General features: G+C 37.0%; 1 protein-coding gene, 1 non-coding gene and 1 pseudogene across 2 annotated transcripts in view; all 3 read right to left on the bottom strand.

Annotated features, from left to right (window-relative positions):
• The window catches only part of IPO7 (importin 7), a 46,358-nt gene that overhangs the window by 12,673 nt on the left and 13,736 nt on the right, over positions 1-19,949 (bottom strand). The window contains exons 3-15 of the mRNA XM_075546095.1: positions 19,386-19,539; positions 18,731-18,889; positions 11,658-11,814; positions 9,915-10,004; positions 7,268-7,362; positions 7,071-7,155; positions 5,836-5,970; positions 5,122-5,221; positions 4,848-4,924; positions 4,581-4,697; positions 1,618-1,707; positions 877-1,042; positions 545-705 (exon numbers count right to left, since the gene is read on the bottom strand). Of these exons, the coding sequence (XP_075402210.1) occupies positions 545-705; positions 877-1,042; positions 1,618-1,707; positions 4,581-4,697; positions 4,848-4,924; positions 5,122-5,221; positions 5,836-5,970; positions 7,071-7,155; positions 7,268-7,362; positions 9,915-10,004; positions 11,658-11,814; positions 18,731-18,889; positions 19,386-19,539 (1,586 nt within the window). The remainder of the gene's footprint in view (positions 1-544; positions 706-876; positions 1,043-1,617; positions 1,708-4,580; positions 4,698-4,847; positions 4,925-5,121; positions 5,222-5,835; positions 5,971-7,070; positions 7,156-7,267; positions 7,363-9,914; positions 10,005-11,657; positions 11,815-18,730; positions 18,890-19,385; positions 19,540-19,949) is intronic.
• On the bottom strand, positions 1,116-1,299 carry LOC142447616 (small nucleolar RNA SNORA23). The gene has a single exon (XR_012784285.1). It is a non-coding gene; the product is annotated as a small nucleolar RNA SNORA23 (small nucleolar RNA).
• LOC142444817 (alpha-enolase pseudogene) lies at positions 1,715-4,571 on the bottom strand (annotated as a pseudogene).

Genomic DNA, 19,949 nt, shown 5'->3' on the forward strand with positions numbered 1-19,949 from the left:
ACTATGAATTTTAGCTGCAGGATATATGTTCATAATTTTCATTACCATTAAGTAATTTGAACTGCTAATTCTAAGCAAATTAGGGTTAGGTACAGTAACAGTTTGCCATTTACCATAAAGTGATGAAAACTAAGTAAATAAAGTTCCCTTATAAAATGAAATAACAAATTACATTAAAATTCACGACAGCTTCAATTTTAAAGTGGTCCAAAGTGTTTTAGCAAACTACACCAACAGCCACATTACAGCACGAGGTAATCATTTAAAACACGAAGAGACACAGACAGTACAAGCTTGAAGCTCAAGCCTGCCTCTTACTCACCTGGGAAAGTTTTTAAAGCCTTTTTGTGCCTCATTTTCTCTGTAAAGTAAGACCATTCCTCAAATATGATGAATAAATTAGATCTATGTGTCCAACGCTTAAAACAGTTGCCAGAGCGTCAGCAGTGTATTTGCTATAAGTTAAGCTATGTAAGCACTTGTAACACAATGAGAGAAAGATACTGAGTTAAATTAAAACAAATAAATGAATCAAGCAACATACCAAATGCTGTGTCATTTCTACTGCAATAGGAGTAACTTCTTCACTATATTCACAGATCATTTTCTGAATTACATTTGTAAGATCATCATTTTCTGTTTCTCTTATAATATGAAGAAGAGCCTGCATTACGGGTCTAATGAAGGGTGTGATGTATTCTTTAGCTGTAGGGAAAAAACCAACACATTGGCCACAGCTTATTAAGATATGAAACCACCACCAGTGTAAAAATATACTTGCAGCAAAAGGAGCAAAATGAAGTGCCAGACTACGCTGGTTCCCTGTATAAGTATGTGCAAGAACAGCCCACCGTTGCTGGTTGAGAAAGCCTTTACCTTTTTCTTGATTGCTGATCAGCACCTGAAGTGCGATGGCAGCTTCCACTTTCACAGGCATTTCCCTATCGTCTATCAAACATCTTCTGGTCAGTTCTAAGGCTGTTTGAAGGTTTTGGTCACTTTTGAACTTTACTTCACAAAAATAATGTAGGACCCAGCAAGCCTTTAAAAAAATAAAGTGAGTTACTATACACAGACATGAATTTTCCACCAGTAATACTCGATAGCAAGGCTATCCATGTATGGGAGTTTGGAGGCTGGCCAGTGGCAAATGTGTCCAAAGAGACAACACTAGACCAGTACTATGATCCCAAGCTACTCTATGGCTGCAGAGTATTTGTGTGGATAGCGAGATCTGAATGTAAAACACAAACAGACACTGCTACCAGACATAGATGAAAACTATGCACACATTACAACAGCCAGTAAATGATCGACATTACATAAAAGTCTAAACTAAAATGCAGGTAGTTCCCAGAGCTTAAAGGAGAGTGGATTGTAACAGGGAGTTACAAATAAAAGTACTGAAGGTGACAATGATGAAAAATTTGAGGGATTAATCATTTCAAAGCCAGGACCAATTTACATAGCTTTAAAGGACACGATTGTAAGTTCTTAACCTGGGAACTACCTGTACAGCACTAAACATTTCAAAATAAAAGCCTATCTAAGCCACTGATTACATGATATATAAACTACTACTACTAAGACAAAACAAACTACTACTAATAAACATACCCTTGCTCTCATGTATCCTAATTCACTGCTGAAGAGTGGAAATACATGATTCTGCAACATATATTCCATCTGATCTTTGTAAATCTTTTTCTGTAAATAGAAACAACACTTATTATATTTTTTGGGGAGGCAGTTTCTTATATAATCATTTCAAATTCTGAAGCAATACATTTATGTATGTTTATAAATAGGATACAAAACCAGTATTACTCTAGAACTTTACTATAAACAGTTTGCTTGCCTCATCTAGACCCCCTTTTTTTTCATCTAGACCCTTTTACATTGTGTTATTACACAATTATGTCATGTCTTCATAGCAACTGTAGCTTAGCAAGGTAAATGTAGGTAACTTTTCTCCTATCTATAAAATCTTTCATAATAGAAAAACCTCTGATAAGTTTATCTTTTGGAGTAACTTCTGAACCAACATTAAAATGATCAAAATAAACTGGAGAAGACAGAAGAGGCATAATTTAATCCAATGTGGAATTTAGAACTGAATCATGGATGAGGAAAACAGTAGAAAGTACTGTTTAAAAAAAACCTCTTAAAACAAACAAAAAACTTAAAATTTGTGCTTTAGCGGTAGTCTATCAACAGCCTGATTTGAATAATTTTACCATGTCTGTGAAAGTGCAATTATAGGAAGCTATGTTAAGAGTTATGAGGAACTAGTGACAAAAAAGGAACTACTTGTTAAAAACAGATTTTCCCCAAAGACTATGATTATTAAATTTTGTTAAATTTAAATAGTTTCATAATGAATTTTTGCTAATTTAGGATGGCTACTGACTTGGCAAATACAAAGATTGGCAGTTGGAGCGCACTTAACTGCTCTGTGAGAAAGACTTGATGGTCTGGTTTCACAAAGTTGGAACTGAGTCAACGGATGATAGATCTAAACACACCAAAAGAACTCACCCAAGAGCTCTGGGCTTCAGTACTCAGATACTAATTACATTACCGTCAATTTTATATATTATAAATGAGGTGTAAAAAAGATAGGTGCAAGATAAATAATAAAATAGGAGGAAATTCTATGGACCAATCTGTGGATCAAAGTTCCTGGTAGTGTAAAGTTATTATTATGAACTTGAATTTTTCCCATAGTGCGTTTTATGAAAACTTCATTTTTTTTTCTTCCTAGGGGCCACTGATGTTTATTTTGCAAACAAAACCACTGGGGATGTTGCCTGTTGACACTTCGGGATTACACTGGGACACTTGGTGGGAAGCTCTCGAGAAGGGCGAGGAGTTGAGTCACAGGGTCACAAAACTGGGGTTCCAACAGGTGTCAGCTGGTCTGGCTTGGCTGCAGGGCAGCTCTAGTGAAGCGGAGAGAACGCCGACAAGCTCAGGGAGGGGCTACCAGAGGTTTGCCTGCCCAGCTTATTTGGCGAGGGGATTTCTGAACTTCTGGCCAGCAAACTTGGCCTTGCTGCCCAGCTCCTCTTCAATTCTGAGGATCTGGTTGTACTTGGCCAGGTGCTCAGATCGGCACGGCGCACCAGTTTTATCTGTCCAGTGCAGAGTCCCACCACCAGGTCAGCAATGAAAGTATCCTCGGTCTCTCCAGAACGATGAGACACCATGGACTGGGCCAGCTTGCACGCCTGCAGAGACTCAGTCACGGAGCCGATCTGGTTCACTTTGAGCAGGAGGCAGTTGCACGACTTCTCATCCATGGCCATGGCGATTCGCTTCGGGTTGGTCACTGTGAGATCGTCCCCTACCACCTTGATCCCAGAACTGGCAGTGAACTTTGCCCAAGCGCCCCAGTCATCCTGGTCTAAGGGGTCTTCGACAGACACCACTGGGTAGTTCGTGATGAAGGACTTGTACAGGTCTGCCAGTTGGTCAGGTGAGATGTTACCTGCTGGGGTCATCAGGAGACTTGAAACCTAGGTCGTATTTCCCAGACCTGAAGAGGCAGCAACATCCATGCCAATCACCATCTTGTTGGTGTAACCGCTTTCCCAATAGCGTTCTTCAGCAGTTCCAGGGCTTCTTTGTTCTCCAGGATGTTGGGGGCAAATCCGCCTTCATCGCCGACATTGGTGGCATCCTTGCCGTTCTTCTCCTTGATGACGTTCTTCAGGTTGTGGTACACCTCGGCCCCGATGCGCATGGCCTCCTTGAAGTTGGCTGCTCCGATGGGGAGGATCATGAACTCCTGCATGGCCAGCTTGTTGCTGGCGTGGGAGCCGCCGTTGATCATCGAAAGCAGGAACAGGCAGGATAACTTTGGAATTGCCAGCCAAGTCAGCAAAGTATAGGGGGACTCCCTGCTCAATAGCTCTGGCATTGCACACAGCGAGGGACACGCCCAGAATGGCATTTGCACCAAATTTTGATTTCTTCTCAGTTCCATCCATCTTAATCATCAGCTTGTCGGTCTTTTCCTGTTCCATAACGTTCAGCTTCTTACTAATCAGGGCAGGTGCAATTGCTTTATTGATGTGCTCAACAGCCTTTGAGACACCTTTGCCCAGATACCGGGTCTTGTCATTGTCCCGGGGCTCCAGGGCCCCATAGAACCCAGGCGAGGCACCACTGGGCACCGCAGCTCTGAAGAGCCCTTTGGCGGTATAAAGATCGACCTCAACGTTGGGAATTCCATGGGAGTCGAAGATCTCTCTGGCGTGAATCTTGAGGATAGACATGATGGATTTCTGGCCGCTGGTTCTCGTCGCCTAGGAAAGAAGTGGAGGAGGCTGCAGACACCGAGACGGGTGTTGGGTCGGCAGAGGGCGGATGCTGGACTGCCGGAGAAGCTCCTATGAAAACTTCATTAGCATAACTTTTTTGTATTGTTTTGGTTTTTTTTTGGGGGGGGGGGGGCATACCCCTTCATACTTTCAATGGGAAAACAATATACTATATGAAATCTATCTCAAGAAAGGTGTTTTTTAAAAAGTAAAATAATAAACCAGTTGTGGGAACGGGCAGACAGACACATATACCTTCAGAAGTATCTCAGCTAAAGAGCCAATCATGTGCAGGGCTCCATCTTTTTTCCGAGGGTCTGCATTTTGTTCTGTAAGAATCTGGTAGCAAAATCCCATCGTTTTTTGCAGTACCTATATTTTAAAAGTAGTACACTTCATTGGATATCCAAAACAATTCATAAAGCACATAAAGAAAACAATGTAGACAATTACTATTAAACATGTATACATGAACAAATTTAAAAAATATATAGCAAAATGTACTATATTTAAATAACCTACCTCTTTTCTTTTACTACAAGCTGTAAATAAAAGTGTCTGGGCAGCAGTGGTAGGTGAAATGAAATCTTCAAATACATCTAGAGAAATTTTTAAAAATTAAAAGTTAAATATAAAACAGTTTAACACCATTTACATATATTCATAACTGATGAGTTTTCTGTAATAAACCACTTTAAATTTGTTAACTCTTTAATGGAACATGAAAATGAATCCCAATCTGTACTTTCCAAACTCGACACACACACATAAAAGGGGGTATTTTAGTAGTCCTTACCAAACTTCATACGTATATATTCATAAGGGTCTTCTTGCCAAAGCTCTTCATCAGCATCTGTATAGCACATCAACGGAAAAATAACATCTTGGATAATGCCCTGTAATTTAAAAGTTAAAAAAGTAACAATCTTAAGTTGCTTTACACTTTTGAGTACTCTCAGCTCTCAACACAAAAGCAACTGTATAAAATGTACTGAAGTCTTAAAACCAAACTTTAATTATGTAATTTACTGCAGTATGACTAATCAACCTATATTTTCTGAACGTCTATGTAACTAGTATTATAAAATAAGACTTAATAAGCATTAAGTATTCTAAGGCAACACAATATGAAATTTTGACCAATGTTTGTCTCTCTAAGCAAATATCTTATGGATAGCAGACAGACAAATTATTCTGGAAAATAATCTGGTGACTTAAGACTTTTGCTTATTCCAAATTACGTAAACTATACCCAGTCCTGGAGCTGGAACTTATAATAGTTTTAAGTGTTAAGACAATAGTTTTAAATTAATTTTAGCTGCGTGCTTGCAAATACCTTTCTTTTAGGTGATGGTGTTACATGACATTTTTCTGCCAGATTTTCAGATCACAAGAATTAGACTTAGAAACTCAAAAAAGGTACCCTTCAATTATAATAACAATGTTATTTCCATTTGCTAGGAAGAAAAAAACACAGAAAAATCCATTATTTCAATAGAAAAATTATTACTTGTATATGAGGCTTCAGATTCTTCCAGGTGAGGGCATGGGAAACTCCTTGATTAATATAATTCAGTGTCTGCTGTAAAACTCGAGGAGCCATATACTGCTTTTCCTTGTACTGATACAACACCTTCAATAAAACCTTGGGGGTGGGGGGGAGAGATTAAAAAAAAATCTAAACGGAAAATTGAACCACTTACAAGCTAATAAAATTACATTCTTTCATAAAAAATTTTTATGATTACAAGTTGAAGAGCAATATTCCCAAAGCACTTGGTAAAAGCAGAAGCAATACTATGAGTGACAAGGACTAATTTCTGACTGATAAACTAGGTTGCCTATTGAATATACCTCAATATTCTGATTGCTTTGTCTTTAAAAAATATATGTCTCCTAGAAAATGCTTTCTTGAATCATTTATCTTTAATAGCTAACAGTTTCGATTCTACTTGATGCCATGCAACAGTGATTCTCAAAGTGTGGTCCATAAAGCTCGGGTGGTCTTCGAAATTCTGAGCATTGTGATGTCAAAATTAGTGTTTTCATAGTAATTAAAAGATATGTTATGGTATTTACACTGGGCTGACATTTTGCATCAATGGTGTAAAAGTTTCTGGTGTCTAATATAATCAGAATGCATAGTATAGAAGCAAAGACACTGGACCACGTAATTTGGAGAAGGATATTCGCAGAGGACCTCAAGTTTAGTGGTAATCAGGAATAAAGCAGTCCTTCAATGAGATGGGCGGATGGCACACAGGTTCAAACAAAGCAACAGTTGTGAGGATGGCACAGGACCAGGCAAGGTTTCATTCTGTTGTGCACAGGGTTGCTAGGAGCTGCAACCGACTCAAGAACATCTAACAGCACCCGCCCAAATCAAAGGAATGGAGCTAAACCGGACTCGCAGCCATTATGTTCTTTACAGCCACATGGGGAATTCAAAGTTTGTGTGAAAAATGAATTAGGAGATGGTGGAATTTCTGAAGACCCCAAGTACTTACAGAACTTGTTGCCCTCAATGAACAAAAACAATATGAACTTTACTAAACATACTACTGATGTGTATCAAAGTATGAGGTTTGGCAGAGAGCACTTGTGAAACTGAGCTACACACAGAAACGGTGGCTTTTTCAAAGACACCCTACTACATACATACTTGATTAAAGTGCCAAGGTATGCTTATATAGAAAATGCCTCAAATATTGCCATACTTCTCTGCTTAGAAAAACCATGACTTACTTGCTGGACACCAACAGCAAAAGCCTTCAAAAACACTTCAGCAAATTCATTATACTCCTTAGAAACATTGCCAGGGCTTCCATATCTAAAAAAATTAAGAGAATATGCCAAATAGCTCTTTATAGTGCTTTATACCAGCACTTATAAAAGAAAAAGTATACGAAATAAATTTAAACCACCATATATGAAGAACTTACCTTTCAAAAAGTCTTGCTAAGATATGTAATGCCCACTTTTTACATTTCCACCACGGTAACTCAGGTCTATCATCTTCTTCAACCTGAAGTGTTTCCTTTAAAAAGATATGTATTTAAAGCCAGTGAGAGATGTTATTCAGCACTGTTGCAATTGAACGGCATGAGGTGAGAACAGATTCACAAGGAAGTGACTGTTCCTTCCATGTTGGCTTTTCACAATCGCAGGCTAGACACGGAAAAGCACTAACTTTTTACAATCAAAAGCACCCCTCATTTCTTCACTACTTGAATAAAAAGATACACTTTTAAAATCAGTATAAATGTATAAAATGTATATACGGTAATACTATTTGCAATGACCACCCCCTCATAATTGTCATCAATCAATATGGGAATTAGTAAAGTGAATGACGAACCTACATATGAACATTCAAAATAGAATGTCAATCTCCCACTAAAAACAGTGAGTTGTATCACTATATACTGGCCTAAGACATCCATGACATATTTTCAGGCCAAAAGGTGAGGGTTCACAAGAAATGTAGAGCTAATTCTTACAGCGACAGTGAGAATGACACAATCCTTAAGGTTAGTTACATATACACCACCCTATGATCCATCTCTATTCCATGATATTTACTAAAGAGAAATGTCATATGTTCAACAAAAAAGATTCACGTGAAAACAAACAAAAAGATTAATGTGAAGATATTCCTAGCAGCTTCAAAAAGAAGCAAACTACTATTGTGAAAAACATGGATTAATCTTAAATGTTAAAGGAAACAAAAGTCAGATAAAAAAGGATGACTTTTGTACTGAGCTCTAACAAAAGCAGAAATTTATCTATGTTTCTAAGGAGGTGTATATCCATAGCAAGAAAGATTAAAATCAGCCATTAAAGATTCCTTTTCAATGAAGAAACATACAACTTTCCTCTAGTTCCTATATACTCCACCCCCTCCACGCCCCACCATCACAATCCCAATTCTACCATGCAAATCTGGCTAGACCAGAGGATGTACACTGGCACAGATAGGAACTGGAAACACAGGGAATCCAGGGTGGATGATCCCTTCAGGACCAGTGGTGTGAATGGCGATGCTGGGAGGGTGGGTTGGAAAGGGGGAACCAATTACAAGGATCTACATATAACTTCCTCCCTGGGTGATTTAACAGAAAAGTGGGTGAAGGGAGACGTCAGACAAGGCAAGATGCCAGGGGGTTGGGTGGAGAGCAAATGTTTTGAGGATGAGGCAATGAATGTATAAATGTGCTTTACACAATTAATGTATATGTGGATTGTGATAAGAGTTGTAGGAGTTCCTAATAAAACAATACAATTTTTAAAAAATTGTGTATAAAAGTATACCTGTGTTAAGTCATGGTATTTTCAGTCACCTCAAAAAAAAAGGGGGGGAAGAGATTCCTTTTCTAGAACCTTTCTGAAGTTCCCTCATGCTAGGTTTACATGAGTACCTATGGCTGTTATACCTCAATCAACAATTTATAACCCGTGTGTATAAACTTTATCACCAAAGCTTAGAATATATACATGAACTTTTTAAAAAGTTCCATTTTACACAGGAAACTACACACCAACCCAAGTCTGTATAAGTTCCACCATCTGAATGGAGGGACTAAGCCAACAGAGCATGTGTAATCCTAATCGAGAGGACTGGTCAGTTTTCATTACACCCCCTGCTGGAAGCAAGAGTGAGGCATCTTTGAAGTAGCAGCAACAGGGAGAGAAACCCTGAGGACCTTGGAAGAGTTCATTCAAGATCTCTGCCTGAAGTGTTGGAGGCCGCCAAGACCAGATGCCTCAGACAGGGGCGTAGAAAGGTCAGAGGAGCAGCACAGAGTCTATGGACTATTAAACTGGAGCAAAGCGACAGGCGGTCTGGCTTTCTGGCTCATGGAGGTAAAAGCCAAGGGTACCATGTGACTAAGAGACTGAGAACCAGAGAGAGACTTAGCTGCAGGATGAGGAGACTAATGACTATATCTTTACTGTTTGTTGATCCTGAATTGTGGTAATCTATTGACTTCCTGAATAAACCCCCTTAACCTCCCTGGTGGTAATCCCGAGTGTATTTCAGGGTAAATGTTAACTGTGTATTAAAAGCTTATCATACCTGGAATGTCTACTACAGAGATTAAAATGAGTAATTTCTTCAGAATTACAGGCCTACAATATAAATCAACAAACGTTATGCAAAACAATGTACCGCTTTGGGTACAAAATTACCGACATAATTAGACCACCAGGGAGGTTAAGTGTGGGGGAAAAAAAGAGAAAGAAATTACACACCAAACTGGTACATTCCTATGGTGGAGGAAACAAGCTGCCTTAATTCTAGCCTCATCTTTGACAGTCATATTATCATTACCTGAATAAATTACTTACCTTTACCATGTCTAAGTTCAAAACCACAGAATTGAATACTCATGTTATGAGTTATATCTCAAATAGAATTATTAACTTAACTCATTTAGAATTAAACATACCCAATACAAATACCTAAAAACATATACATTATTTATCAGTCATAAAACCTTCTAAAGAATGTTATAAGATATCAAAGTCCTAAAATGATTATTGTAAACATTTTCATTTAGTAATATCAGAGAATCTATAGACACTTACATTAGGTACATCTCTGTTCACAACGGTCTTTAAAATTTCTATCCATTCTGTCAGATTCTGTTGGTTTATCAGCTCCAGTGGTAATGTATACTAAGTTAAAATTGAGAATCAATATTTTTAATTGCGTACCCAAATAAGTTATCAACTTCAACATTCACAGTATTTACAAAAAGGTATCAAAGTTATTTCATTCAATCTACATTATCTTCTTGTAGTGGACAGGAAAATTTCTCTGATATGGGTCTTTTATCCTAAACTCTGCATTGTTAAATCTTTAGTTGGTATAGATAAAGGTCTTATATATCTTAGTGCAATGTGTTAATAAACAGCAAACATGTTGATCCATTCTTGTATCCCAAGGATAAATGTGTTAATCAGCTGATGAAATCAACACTCTATTTAGGTTTTAAAAATTATGTATCTCCACCCCACCCCCCAATTATACATATCTATATCCCCTTAAGGAGCACTAGTGTCATAGCAGGTTACACATTAGGCTGCCGACCATAAGGTCAGCAGTTCAAAACTGCCAATTGCTCTGTAGAGAAAGATAAGGCTATTTACCATGACAAAAACTTGCTTTTGAAAACCCACAGGGACAGTTCTACCCTGTCCTTTAAGGTTGCTATGAGCTAGAATAGGGAGTGAGTTGGAATATCAGAATTTATTTTCACAACTAAGGCAGGGCTCTACTCTATTTTGCTATGATGAGTGTGCTATTCTCAAAGAGCAAATACATGACAAAAGATTTATTAAGGATCCAATGATATGGTATTAAAATGCCCATAGCATTAGATGGTCAAAGCTCACAAGTCATATCCAACCAACCAAGCTATTTTATAGTGGAAATGATGTCACAAATGATGTGACAAAAGGAAATGTGATACATTATCTGTGATTTTAAAAGCTTATGAGCAGCCATCTAAGTTACAACTATCGGTCTTTTCTGGTGTGGAGCAAAAGGCTCAAAAAGAAACTAGTCCGCTTGGATCACAACTTCTAACACGAGACCAGAAAAAGTGGATGGTGCCCAGTTATCACAATCAAGCATCTGCCCACAGGCCTAACAGAAAGTTCCAGACAGACTTTACCCAAGACTCCTTGTCAAAACTCAATGGTCTGTGTATCAAAAAAGCACAAACTATAATGTATTTAAACTTCATGATTAATACAAACAATTACTGGCTCATTAATTATAACAAGTCACAAAAATGCAAGGTAGCAGTAGAAATGGATACCAACATGAAGAGGCATAAGGAAAAGGTGTACTTTCTGCTAATGCTCTGGAACTCTAGACTACCCTTTAAAAAAAGGAATGGATCGACCAGAAGTCCTAGTAGATAAGCCCAGCTCTTTTATGGCCATACAGTGTAAAATTAACCAGACTGATTTTGGATAACACACACACACACACACACCCCATTCTATTGGGGGCTCTTACAACCCACACACCAATTGTATCAGGCATATTTCTACATCTGTTGCCATCGTTCTTTTCTAGATGTTTACTTTCTATTGAGCCCCTGGTATCAGCTTCTTCTCCCCAACTCCACCACCCCCCGTGACCCCTTGATAAATTATAAATAATTTTAATACTGTTTATATATTTTAAAGTCATGTTTTAGTTTTTTATATTTTCCTAGAAAATTATTCACTTTACTCTAGATTTAGATGCTAAATGATTCTAGCGTGCTGAGGGAACACTGACACATACATATATTAGTAAATAATTATAAAACTTACCTGAACAAGAGCATAGAAAATCTTGAATATTTGTTTCTGGATGAGGACAGACTGATCAGACTGATCAGGAAGAAGTTGGATAAAACGGTCCTTTAGAACGGGCAAGAAATGCTGCATTGCTGCTACCAATGGACTCCGTTCCTCTGGTTTCTTGTACCTTTGGGTAGGAATACAAACTAAGTCTCTTAAGAATTTATGTCACAATTACACATACATACTTTAAACAACCCCTTTGTTCACATAATTATAAGTAAATACTTTGAGGTCAACTTTAGATTCCAGAAGGAAAAAGAAAAACTTTCTATGGAAAAGCAACAATCTAAAGCAAGTGAGAAAACAGTAACAGAATGCCGACTTACATTTATTGACCATTTACTAATCAGAAATTCAGTTATCTTCCTAGTATTATACATCTCGGTATGAACCTAGTCTTTAATGGTGAATATCAATAAAACTGAGGAGCTATAATGATTTGGCTTTGCAATAGCAGTTAATGAACACAAACTGGAGGAAACAGTACCCTCCTTAAATAATTCATATGCATAAGAAAGTTAAAAGGTGCTGAATAAAAGTCATAGAAACCATTAAGTAAAATTTCAAAAGGTAAAGCTGCTATGTTTCTTGATATATCCTCCACCTACGTCCAAACGCTTATGAAAATGACGATTCTATTGTCTTAACCCTTCCCCCAAAGAATTCTGCCCTTTAAAATTTATACCATGGAAGTTTTTGAATCCTCAAGGGTATCAAATTGTGTTGCTTTGAAATAGTTTTATAGTTTGGGGACCAAAGAGATGTGTAGATTAAGGTTGTATGGATTAAGGTTTCCCACTGCAGTTATTTTATAAGCCAATCCTTGCTACCTTCAAAGAATTGTTGTGATGTAATTTTCTTGACCTTCTCATCTATGTAGTTTTCCATTTTCTTAAAATTTGCTTACAATAAGCCTGAGATCACCGTGTCCGTTGTGACAACCTATAATGACCACCCCTGGGGAATTCAAAAAAACAAAAACAAAACAAAAACAGTTGCCACAACCATCTGAACTGACCTCTCTTCTGTTTTGGTTAGACTTGAATTTTTGAAGGCACTCAAAGAAACTAATACAAGTGTATGAGAGGTGCTTCGAAAAGTTCACGGAAAAGAAAACTTGTCTGAGACATGTTGGTACAAACACGTATATTTGTGAGCTGCAATCTTAGCAGCAATGCTTTCATCTTATTCTCATACTAAACAAATGGTAAAAATGGTTTCTATAAAGCAGAAAATATTATTTCTAAAAACACTCTATACCCAAACTTCTCCTGTAACTCCTGTGGCCAAAAACTCCCTTGACTTCAACAGTTTATACCAGACACAACAATAATGCTTCTGACCAGGGCAAACTCATGGACCATAAGGGGCTCTTTCAGCATATGCATGTAATTCTGAAAATTGAAAACAAACTATCATAGTTTCATTAAAGCATATTATTCATATAGCAGTGATATTTTTTATTTGTTTGTGGAAATATACTTGTGGCTCTTGAATTTCTGCTCATGGAATCCTTAGCACTTTAAGTCATGAACAGTAACATTACTGAAAGATATGCTGATTTCTTGTTAAAACTCATCAAATTTAAAGATCAGAGAGCTGGTCCTAACGCTCTGAGAATGGAAATCAACAGCAGCAGGCAGGAATAAGGGAAAATGAGGTGGGTCGGAAGGGAAAATATTAACTCTGCAACTCAACCAACTGGAAAGAGCGCAACAGAAGAGGCTCGCAGTCACCAGAAGAAAGAACAAAGACTAGAGAGGACTGGGACGGTGGCCGAGCGGTTAGAATGTGAGCTGTTAACCGGAAGGCCAGCAGGTAAAAACCACCCATTACTCTAAGGGAGTGAAGCTTTCTATTCCCAGAGTCCTGGACACCTACAGGGGCAAAGCACACATTCCTCTTAGTAAGGACTACACAAGGATGTCTTCAACATTGTACCGCCAATCTTAGCTAGAGCAGGAAGACAAGGAAAGGAAATAAATGAGCATTTAAATTGGTTAAAAAAGTAAAACTATTGCGATGCGCAGAAACCCCCCCAAAAGCAACCAGAACAAAAGGATTCAGCAAGTTAGCAGATAAAACACATACACAATCCACTGGATTCCGCAACACGCAATACGAAAACTTCTGAAAGGAAATCATAAATGCCATTTACAATAGCTCAGAAAAAATTATTTTAAGAAAAAAAAACTGACCAGGTACATGAAAATTTTAAGTATTTCTATCTCTCACTCTCAGTAGACATATAAAACAAGAGATCCTTTTAAAAGAGATTCTTACATAAATAGAAAACATACAATGCATATGGATGCAATTTTGTGAAAATATCTGTACTATCCAGAGCAGATCTATAGATATAATGGAATCACAAGTCATTCCCCACAAAGCATTCTTTAACCAGATAGAATAACTAGCCACCAATTTTATACTGGAAGGAAAAAGGCCTCAAATCAAGTAAACCATTAAAACCACAGAGCCTCGATAGTCAAAAGAGCTGGGTAGTGGTACAAAGAAGACGCAATAAATAAGAACGGAGCATGCAAAACATTAATACAAAAAACAAAACATTAATACAGCCACCTACAAACAGCTAATCTTCAACAAAGGGCCAAAGCCCACTAACTGGGATTGCCATAAGAGAGCTGCAATTCCAACCACAATGAGCACCACCTCAAGAAACAAAGACGCAAACAGAAACTGGCAAACACTGCTGAGATTATGTGGAGATGAGAGTTCTTCCACGGATGGTGGCAATGTAAATAAAACAGCATATATAATAAGGAAAATAATATGGCTTTCTCCAATTGAGCAGTTGATGGTTTCGAATTTGTGGTTAGTCCAATGTGTAACCACTACATCACTAGGGGTCCTTACAGTATAGCTAAAAATATTTTAATACTACTTCTAAAGAAGTACAAGCTGTTGTGCACATTACATATTTGGTGCATACTGGTACATACACACAATGGAACATAATGCAAGAGTAATGACCAATCTGTGAAACATGGAGAACAGTGTGCTGACTGGATTAAGTCAATTACAAATACACAAATATTGTATGAGACCATTATTTAAACAAATAAAATCTAGAAAAAGTTTAAACAGAAGAAAATGAAGGGCATGAGGGAAAGGGGAGAAATGTAAGATTACCAACTAGCTAGAACACACCGCATCGAGTCAATTCTGGTTCTAGCAGCCCTAGATAGGGCTTCTAAAACATAAAGCTTTCCAGGGGCAATTAGTCTCATCTTTGTCCCGCAGGGGCTGGTGACTTTTAACCACAGACCTTGTGGTTAGCAGTCTAATGCTTACTAGTTACCCAAACTCACTGCAACTGTTACAGCAACTACCCTGTGGGTTTCCAAAACGGTAACTATTTACAGGAGTAGAAAGCCCATTTCTCCCCTAAGGAAGCGGCTGGTAATTTCAAATTATCCACCATGTAGATTGCAGCCCGAGTAACCACGACATCACTAGGGTTCCTACTGGACAGAAGACATTCGCTATTAAAGGTGAAAGGAATGCCAATAATGCACAATATGGGGAGACGTCAGCACAACATACATGACCAAGGCAACAGAAGGTACATATGCACTTTACACAACTGATGTATGTATGGTGATGAGTTGTATGTGCCCCTAATAAAACGTTAAAAACAAAATGGCAACCGTAAAAAAAAAAAAATCCAAGAATAAAGTGCTATTTCTACTTGCATGAAAATTTGCAGTAAAAAAAAATAAAAACAACCCTGCAGTATTGGAAACTCAAGCTCTTATCAGTTAAAATGGACACGATGGCAGTGTGCATTTTTTAAAGGTAATCTTGAAACCACAGACAATCTTGCTACAGTAATATTCACAAATAGTTTTCAAATGGATGACATGCTTTTATTAAATGCATCAAGTCAATCACAACTCAGCTACACTCCATACAACAGAAAAAAGTGCCTGGTCCCGTGCTCGTCTTAAAACCCGTCCTGTGTCTTAACCAACTGTTGCAGTTACGGGTTTTCCTTTTTACTAAGCCCAAATAACAAACTTCTCTTTAAGGGGGAACATGTAGATAACAATTGAGTATCAAGCATTTTTAAAAAGGTAAAGGTAACATGTCCCAAAAATATGATTTCTTTTTCCCTACTTGTTAAATGATAACCAAAGTAATAAGCCAAAATTAAAAAACCATAAAAATAACCATTTATGAGTAGATACACATGAACATAAGCAGAATAGGGATCGTACGGGTAACTGTACGTGTGTTATGTGCAATAATGTCTGCATGGAGTATTTACATATACTGAAAATATATCCATGAGTATAGTATTTTACGCAGGTGACAAAGTTATAAAAACATCTTAGCTATTACTTAAAACCTTCAGGGAATGCATCACTGGACCTGGGGAGTCAGTTATAACCATGGGGGGACTTAAAAGTCAACTGATATCTATTCTTTAGCCTAACTTGGTCCTACTAGTCTTCAAAACTGGTGAGTGGCCATGTAAAGTACAACTATCGGTCTCTCCCTGACCGGAGCAAATAAGAGTGAAGAAAATCAGAGATGCACAAAAACAATGAGTACAAAGGACTAATGGACCATGTGAAACTTAGTTTCTATCACCCTGAGACCAGAACTAGATGGTGCTGGGAGCACCACTCTAACTAGTATTCTGAAAGAGATCTCATAAAAAGTTCCAAAATAGAACGGTATATTGCAACTGTGGAATAAAAATCAAACTCATAAAAGACTATGTTTACTTGCCAGATAAAGACTGTCCTTAATCACCCTTCACACCAGAAGCTGAATTATGCTTGTAGCCTAAATTTTCACCGGAACAGGTTTATGAGGTGAATGAATAGTAAAAAACGCTCAAAGACAAAGTTCAGTAAGCAGGAATGGTTATAAATGCAAGAATGAAAATATGAAATATACGAAGGAAGTCAGGTAAGTGGTGTTACACTGTAGGGATCGAAATCATGGATATGAAACAAATGTGTATTAATTATTGCAATCTATTTGCTCTGTAAACCTTTACCTATCGTATATACTCGTGGATAAGCCAAGTTTTCAGCACATTTTAAATGCAGTTTTTGTGATAAAATCAGGTGCCTCGGCTGATATTCCGGTCGGCTTATACTCGAGTATATAGGTAATTCACAATAAAGCTTTTAAAAAAGAGACCAACAGAAATGTTCAAACAAACATTAAGGTTAGTAATTATTCACATACTTAACCACCGGATTATTTTAATATGCTCAGAAATGTTTTTTTTTTACAAGCCTCTTAAAAAGTTATCTGTACTTTTGAGTTTAGAAGGAAGCCATTGGCTTCTTAAATCAAATTGAATAATATAATTATTGGGCCAATATGACAGTGGGAATTATAGATAAAATTCCCCTTTAACAGTAAATATGAGAACTATATTATGATGCACTTCTTACCACTTACCTAATCCAGTTGACCACCCACACTGGGTAAGTCTGAACAACCCATTAGATGTTTGTTTCTCCTACTTCCCACACTATAACATATAGGGGACTGCAAGTTGGATGTACGGTTATAGAACAGCTATCACTAATGATATAAAGTACCAAGACTTTAATTGACTGGATATAAACAAGCCCTACTGATTTAAAATCTAAACTAATGGTATTAGTTTTTAGTACCAAATTAATACCTTGCAAGACTTTTGGAAGTTCCTGAAAGCACAAAAAATCTGACACTATAACAAGCATCTACTACCACAAGGCTATGATGTGCCAAACTGGTGACAATTCAGTCTCCTTACTACCAACTAAAAACCTATCTCACTTCTACTTCTCTTTCTTTGTCCTCTCCGAATCCTTCATTTTTCCTTTAACAGACAACCGGACAATCTATAAAGGCAAACTCCATTTCCAATTTCTCCATGATTTCCAGTCCACACAGATCCCTTGTGAACACCTTGTGCCTTACAACTGAACACTTGATGAAAATGAACTCATATTTCAATACTGTACCTCCCGTTATAAAATCCTATTACACTCTCCTAATAAGATTATAGGTCAGGAGAGACTGGAACTTCCTCAATGGCAATGGCAGCTTATTGTTATCCTCTCTAATTTTATTCACTCACTTACCAGAACTATTAACAACTGGCATTCTGACAGAGGTTGAAGCAACAGCTGGAACATTCCTTAGCAGGAAGATGGTAGCTGGTGGGAACAAGAAAATACCAGTACCAATGCTGTAAATGGTAGAGTTCTCCCCTGCTCATAACAAAAGCAGCAGCAGTTCATCAGCTACTCAAGATGGGTCTCCAAGACTAACCCCAGAATAAGAACGTTCACAATGGCATCTGTGTAGCTGCTAGGACTGTAAATAAAGTCACCATCTTGGTATAAAACGTTTCCCTGTGCCTTTCATAATTTCCCCCTAACTCTCAAGTGCCTGGTTTCATTATTTACACCACACTTAGAGAAAACCTCTTCAGCATATGGCTTACAATTCTTATGTGTTACACCTTAATTTCCATTCCAAGATTAAAATTTTTCCCCTGAGATCTAAAAGCAATCCCTTGACTTAAAATCTTTCTTATTGATGCTATTTATATACACTTTTATTTGCGCAAAACGGAACAGGTTGAGTGCGAATCCCTCAAAACACAGACTTTAAAAGATGAGATTCTATATACTCTTACAGAATTAGAACAGCACAAATGAAAATAAAGTCACAGAAAAGACAAAATAAAAAGCACTAATGCTCAGTGTCCTTTGATTGCTTTCACATGATAGAAAAGCTTATCTGAGGGCTTTGAAGAGGATATAAAGAGCCCAATTTTCTATGTAACTTTGTGTTAAAATAAAGAATGAGGGGAAAAAAAGCAAGAGGTGTTTCTTAGTCAATCAACAGAAGAAATTGTAGAATTAGATAAGAATGTGGTTTCAAAAGAAATTATGAAATTGAAATCAGCATATAATTTAGTTTTAAAAGCACTTATTGAACACGCTAAATTTCAGATGTTAAAACGAATTTTCCTACTTCTCAAAAGTGAAGAGACTTACTCATAGTTTTTCACAAGCTGATAAAGGCAAAGAAGAATTCCTAGCCAGCAAGCACTGTTATCAGATTGAAGATAAAAGCCAATCTTGTCCACAATGGCAGTCCAACGGCTTGGATAATCATGCTTAATGATGTGATGTATGCATGTCGTAAGTTGTACCCTGAAAGATTAAGAACAAAAGCAAAAAAAAAAAAAAAAAAAAAGCACAATGAGGAAGGACTGATACGCATATAAGATTTTGATAACTCCCAAAGTCTTACACCACCAAACCTAATTTAAAATAACCATCCTGATACCAAGGGGTCAAGTAATAAGAAAATGTTTTGAAAATGATGATGGCAACATATATGGCTTGATACAATGTATGTATGAATTGTAATAAGAGCTGTAAGAACCCCTTAATACAATGATTTGTAAAAAATAACCATCTAATATTAAATCTGAAAATTGCAGATGACAAATAAGACACTCCGAAAAGTTTGTTTTAAAAAAATAAGCATTCGTCAAAAATCCAAATATTCCTACTTTTCATCCCTGTCAATTGACAAGTCTCATTTAAGAGTATCAATGTAACAATTATTAAAAATTCTGCAAGATCATATAAAAGTAGAAGCTTAAACATGAAAGTGGTACAGTACATTAAAAATAATACATACCTTATGAGCTCAGGAGAGTGGATAATGGCTTCTACAATATTTTCTCGAATACAATGTCGATCTTCTTCTGGAATAGTGTATGGGGATATATCCCCTGGTGCTGTTTCTCGATCAGGCCAATACTGTGTTATCATATTTTTTAAATATATAACACCTGAAATATAGATGTTTGAGAGGAAAAAGTTTACTATTTTAAAAGGTGCTTAATATTCAAATGCAGCAACCAACAGTTATTATTAAACATATATCCTAAAAATAAAAAAGCCTATTTATTTACTTTTCACATCATATTTAAAAGTTTTATTCTCTTTCTATAGAAAGCTATTTAATTTTACAAAATCGTTTTCTAAATGAAGCCCGAGTGAAAATTTTCATATGTTCCAATAGTTTCTAGAATTAATGCAAAAGCTGTTATTTTTCTTTAAATTGGTGGGAACAAGAACCCAGTGTAATAAAGGTTTAGTCTATATGTCAACCACAAACTTTAAATTCATGTTATTTTATGGAAGAACTTTCTCTTTTAATACATATTAAGATTACCATATATACTCATGTATAAGCCGA

Source organism: Tenrec ecaudatus, chromosome 4 (assembly GCF_050624435.1).
Source record: "Tenrec ecaudatus isolate mTenEca1 chromosome 4, mTenEca1.hap1, whole genome shotgun sequence".
In the NCBI taxonomy this organism is placed as follows: Eukaryota; Metazoa; Chordata; class Mammalia; order Afrosoricida; family Tenrecidae; genus Tenrec; species Tenrec ecaudatus.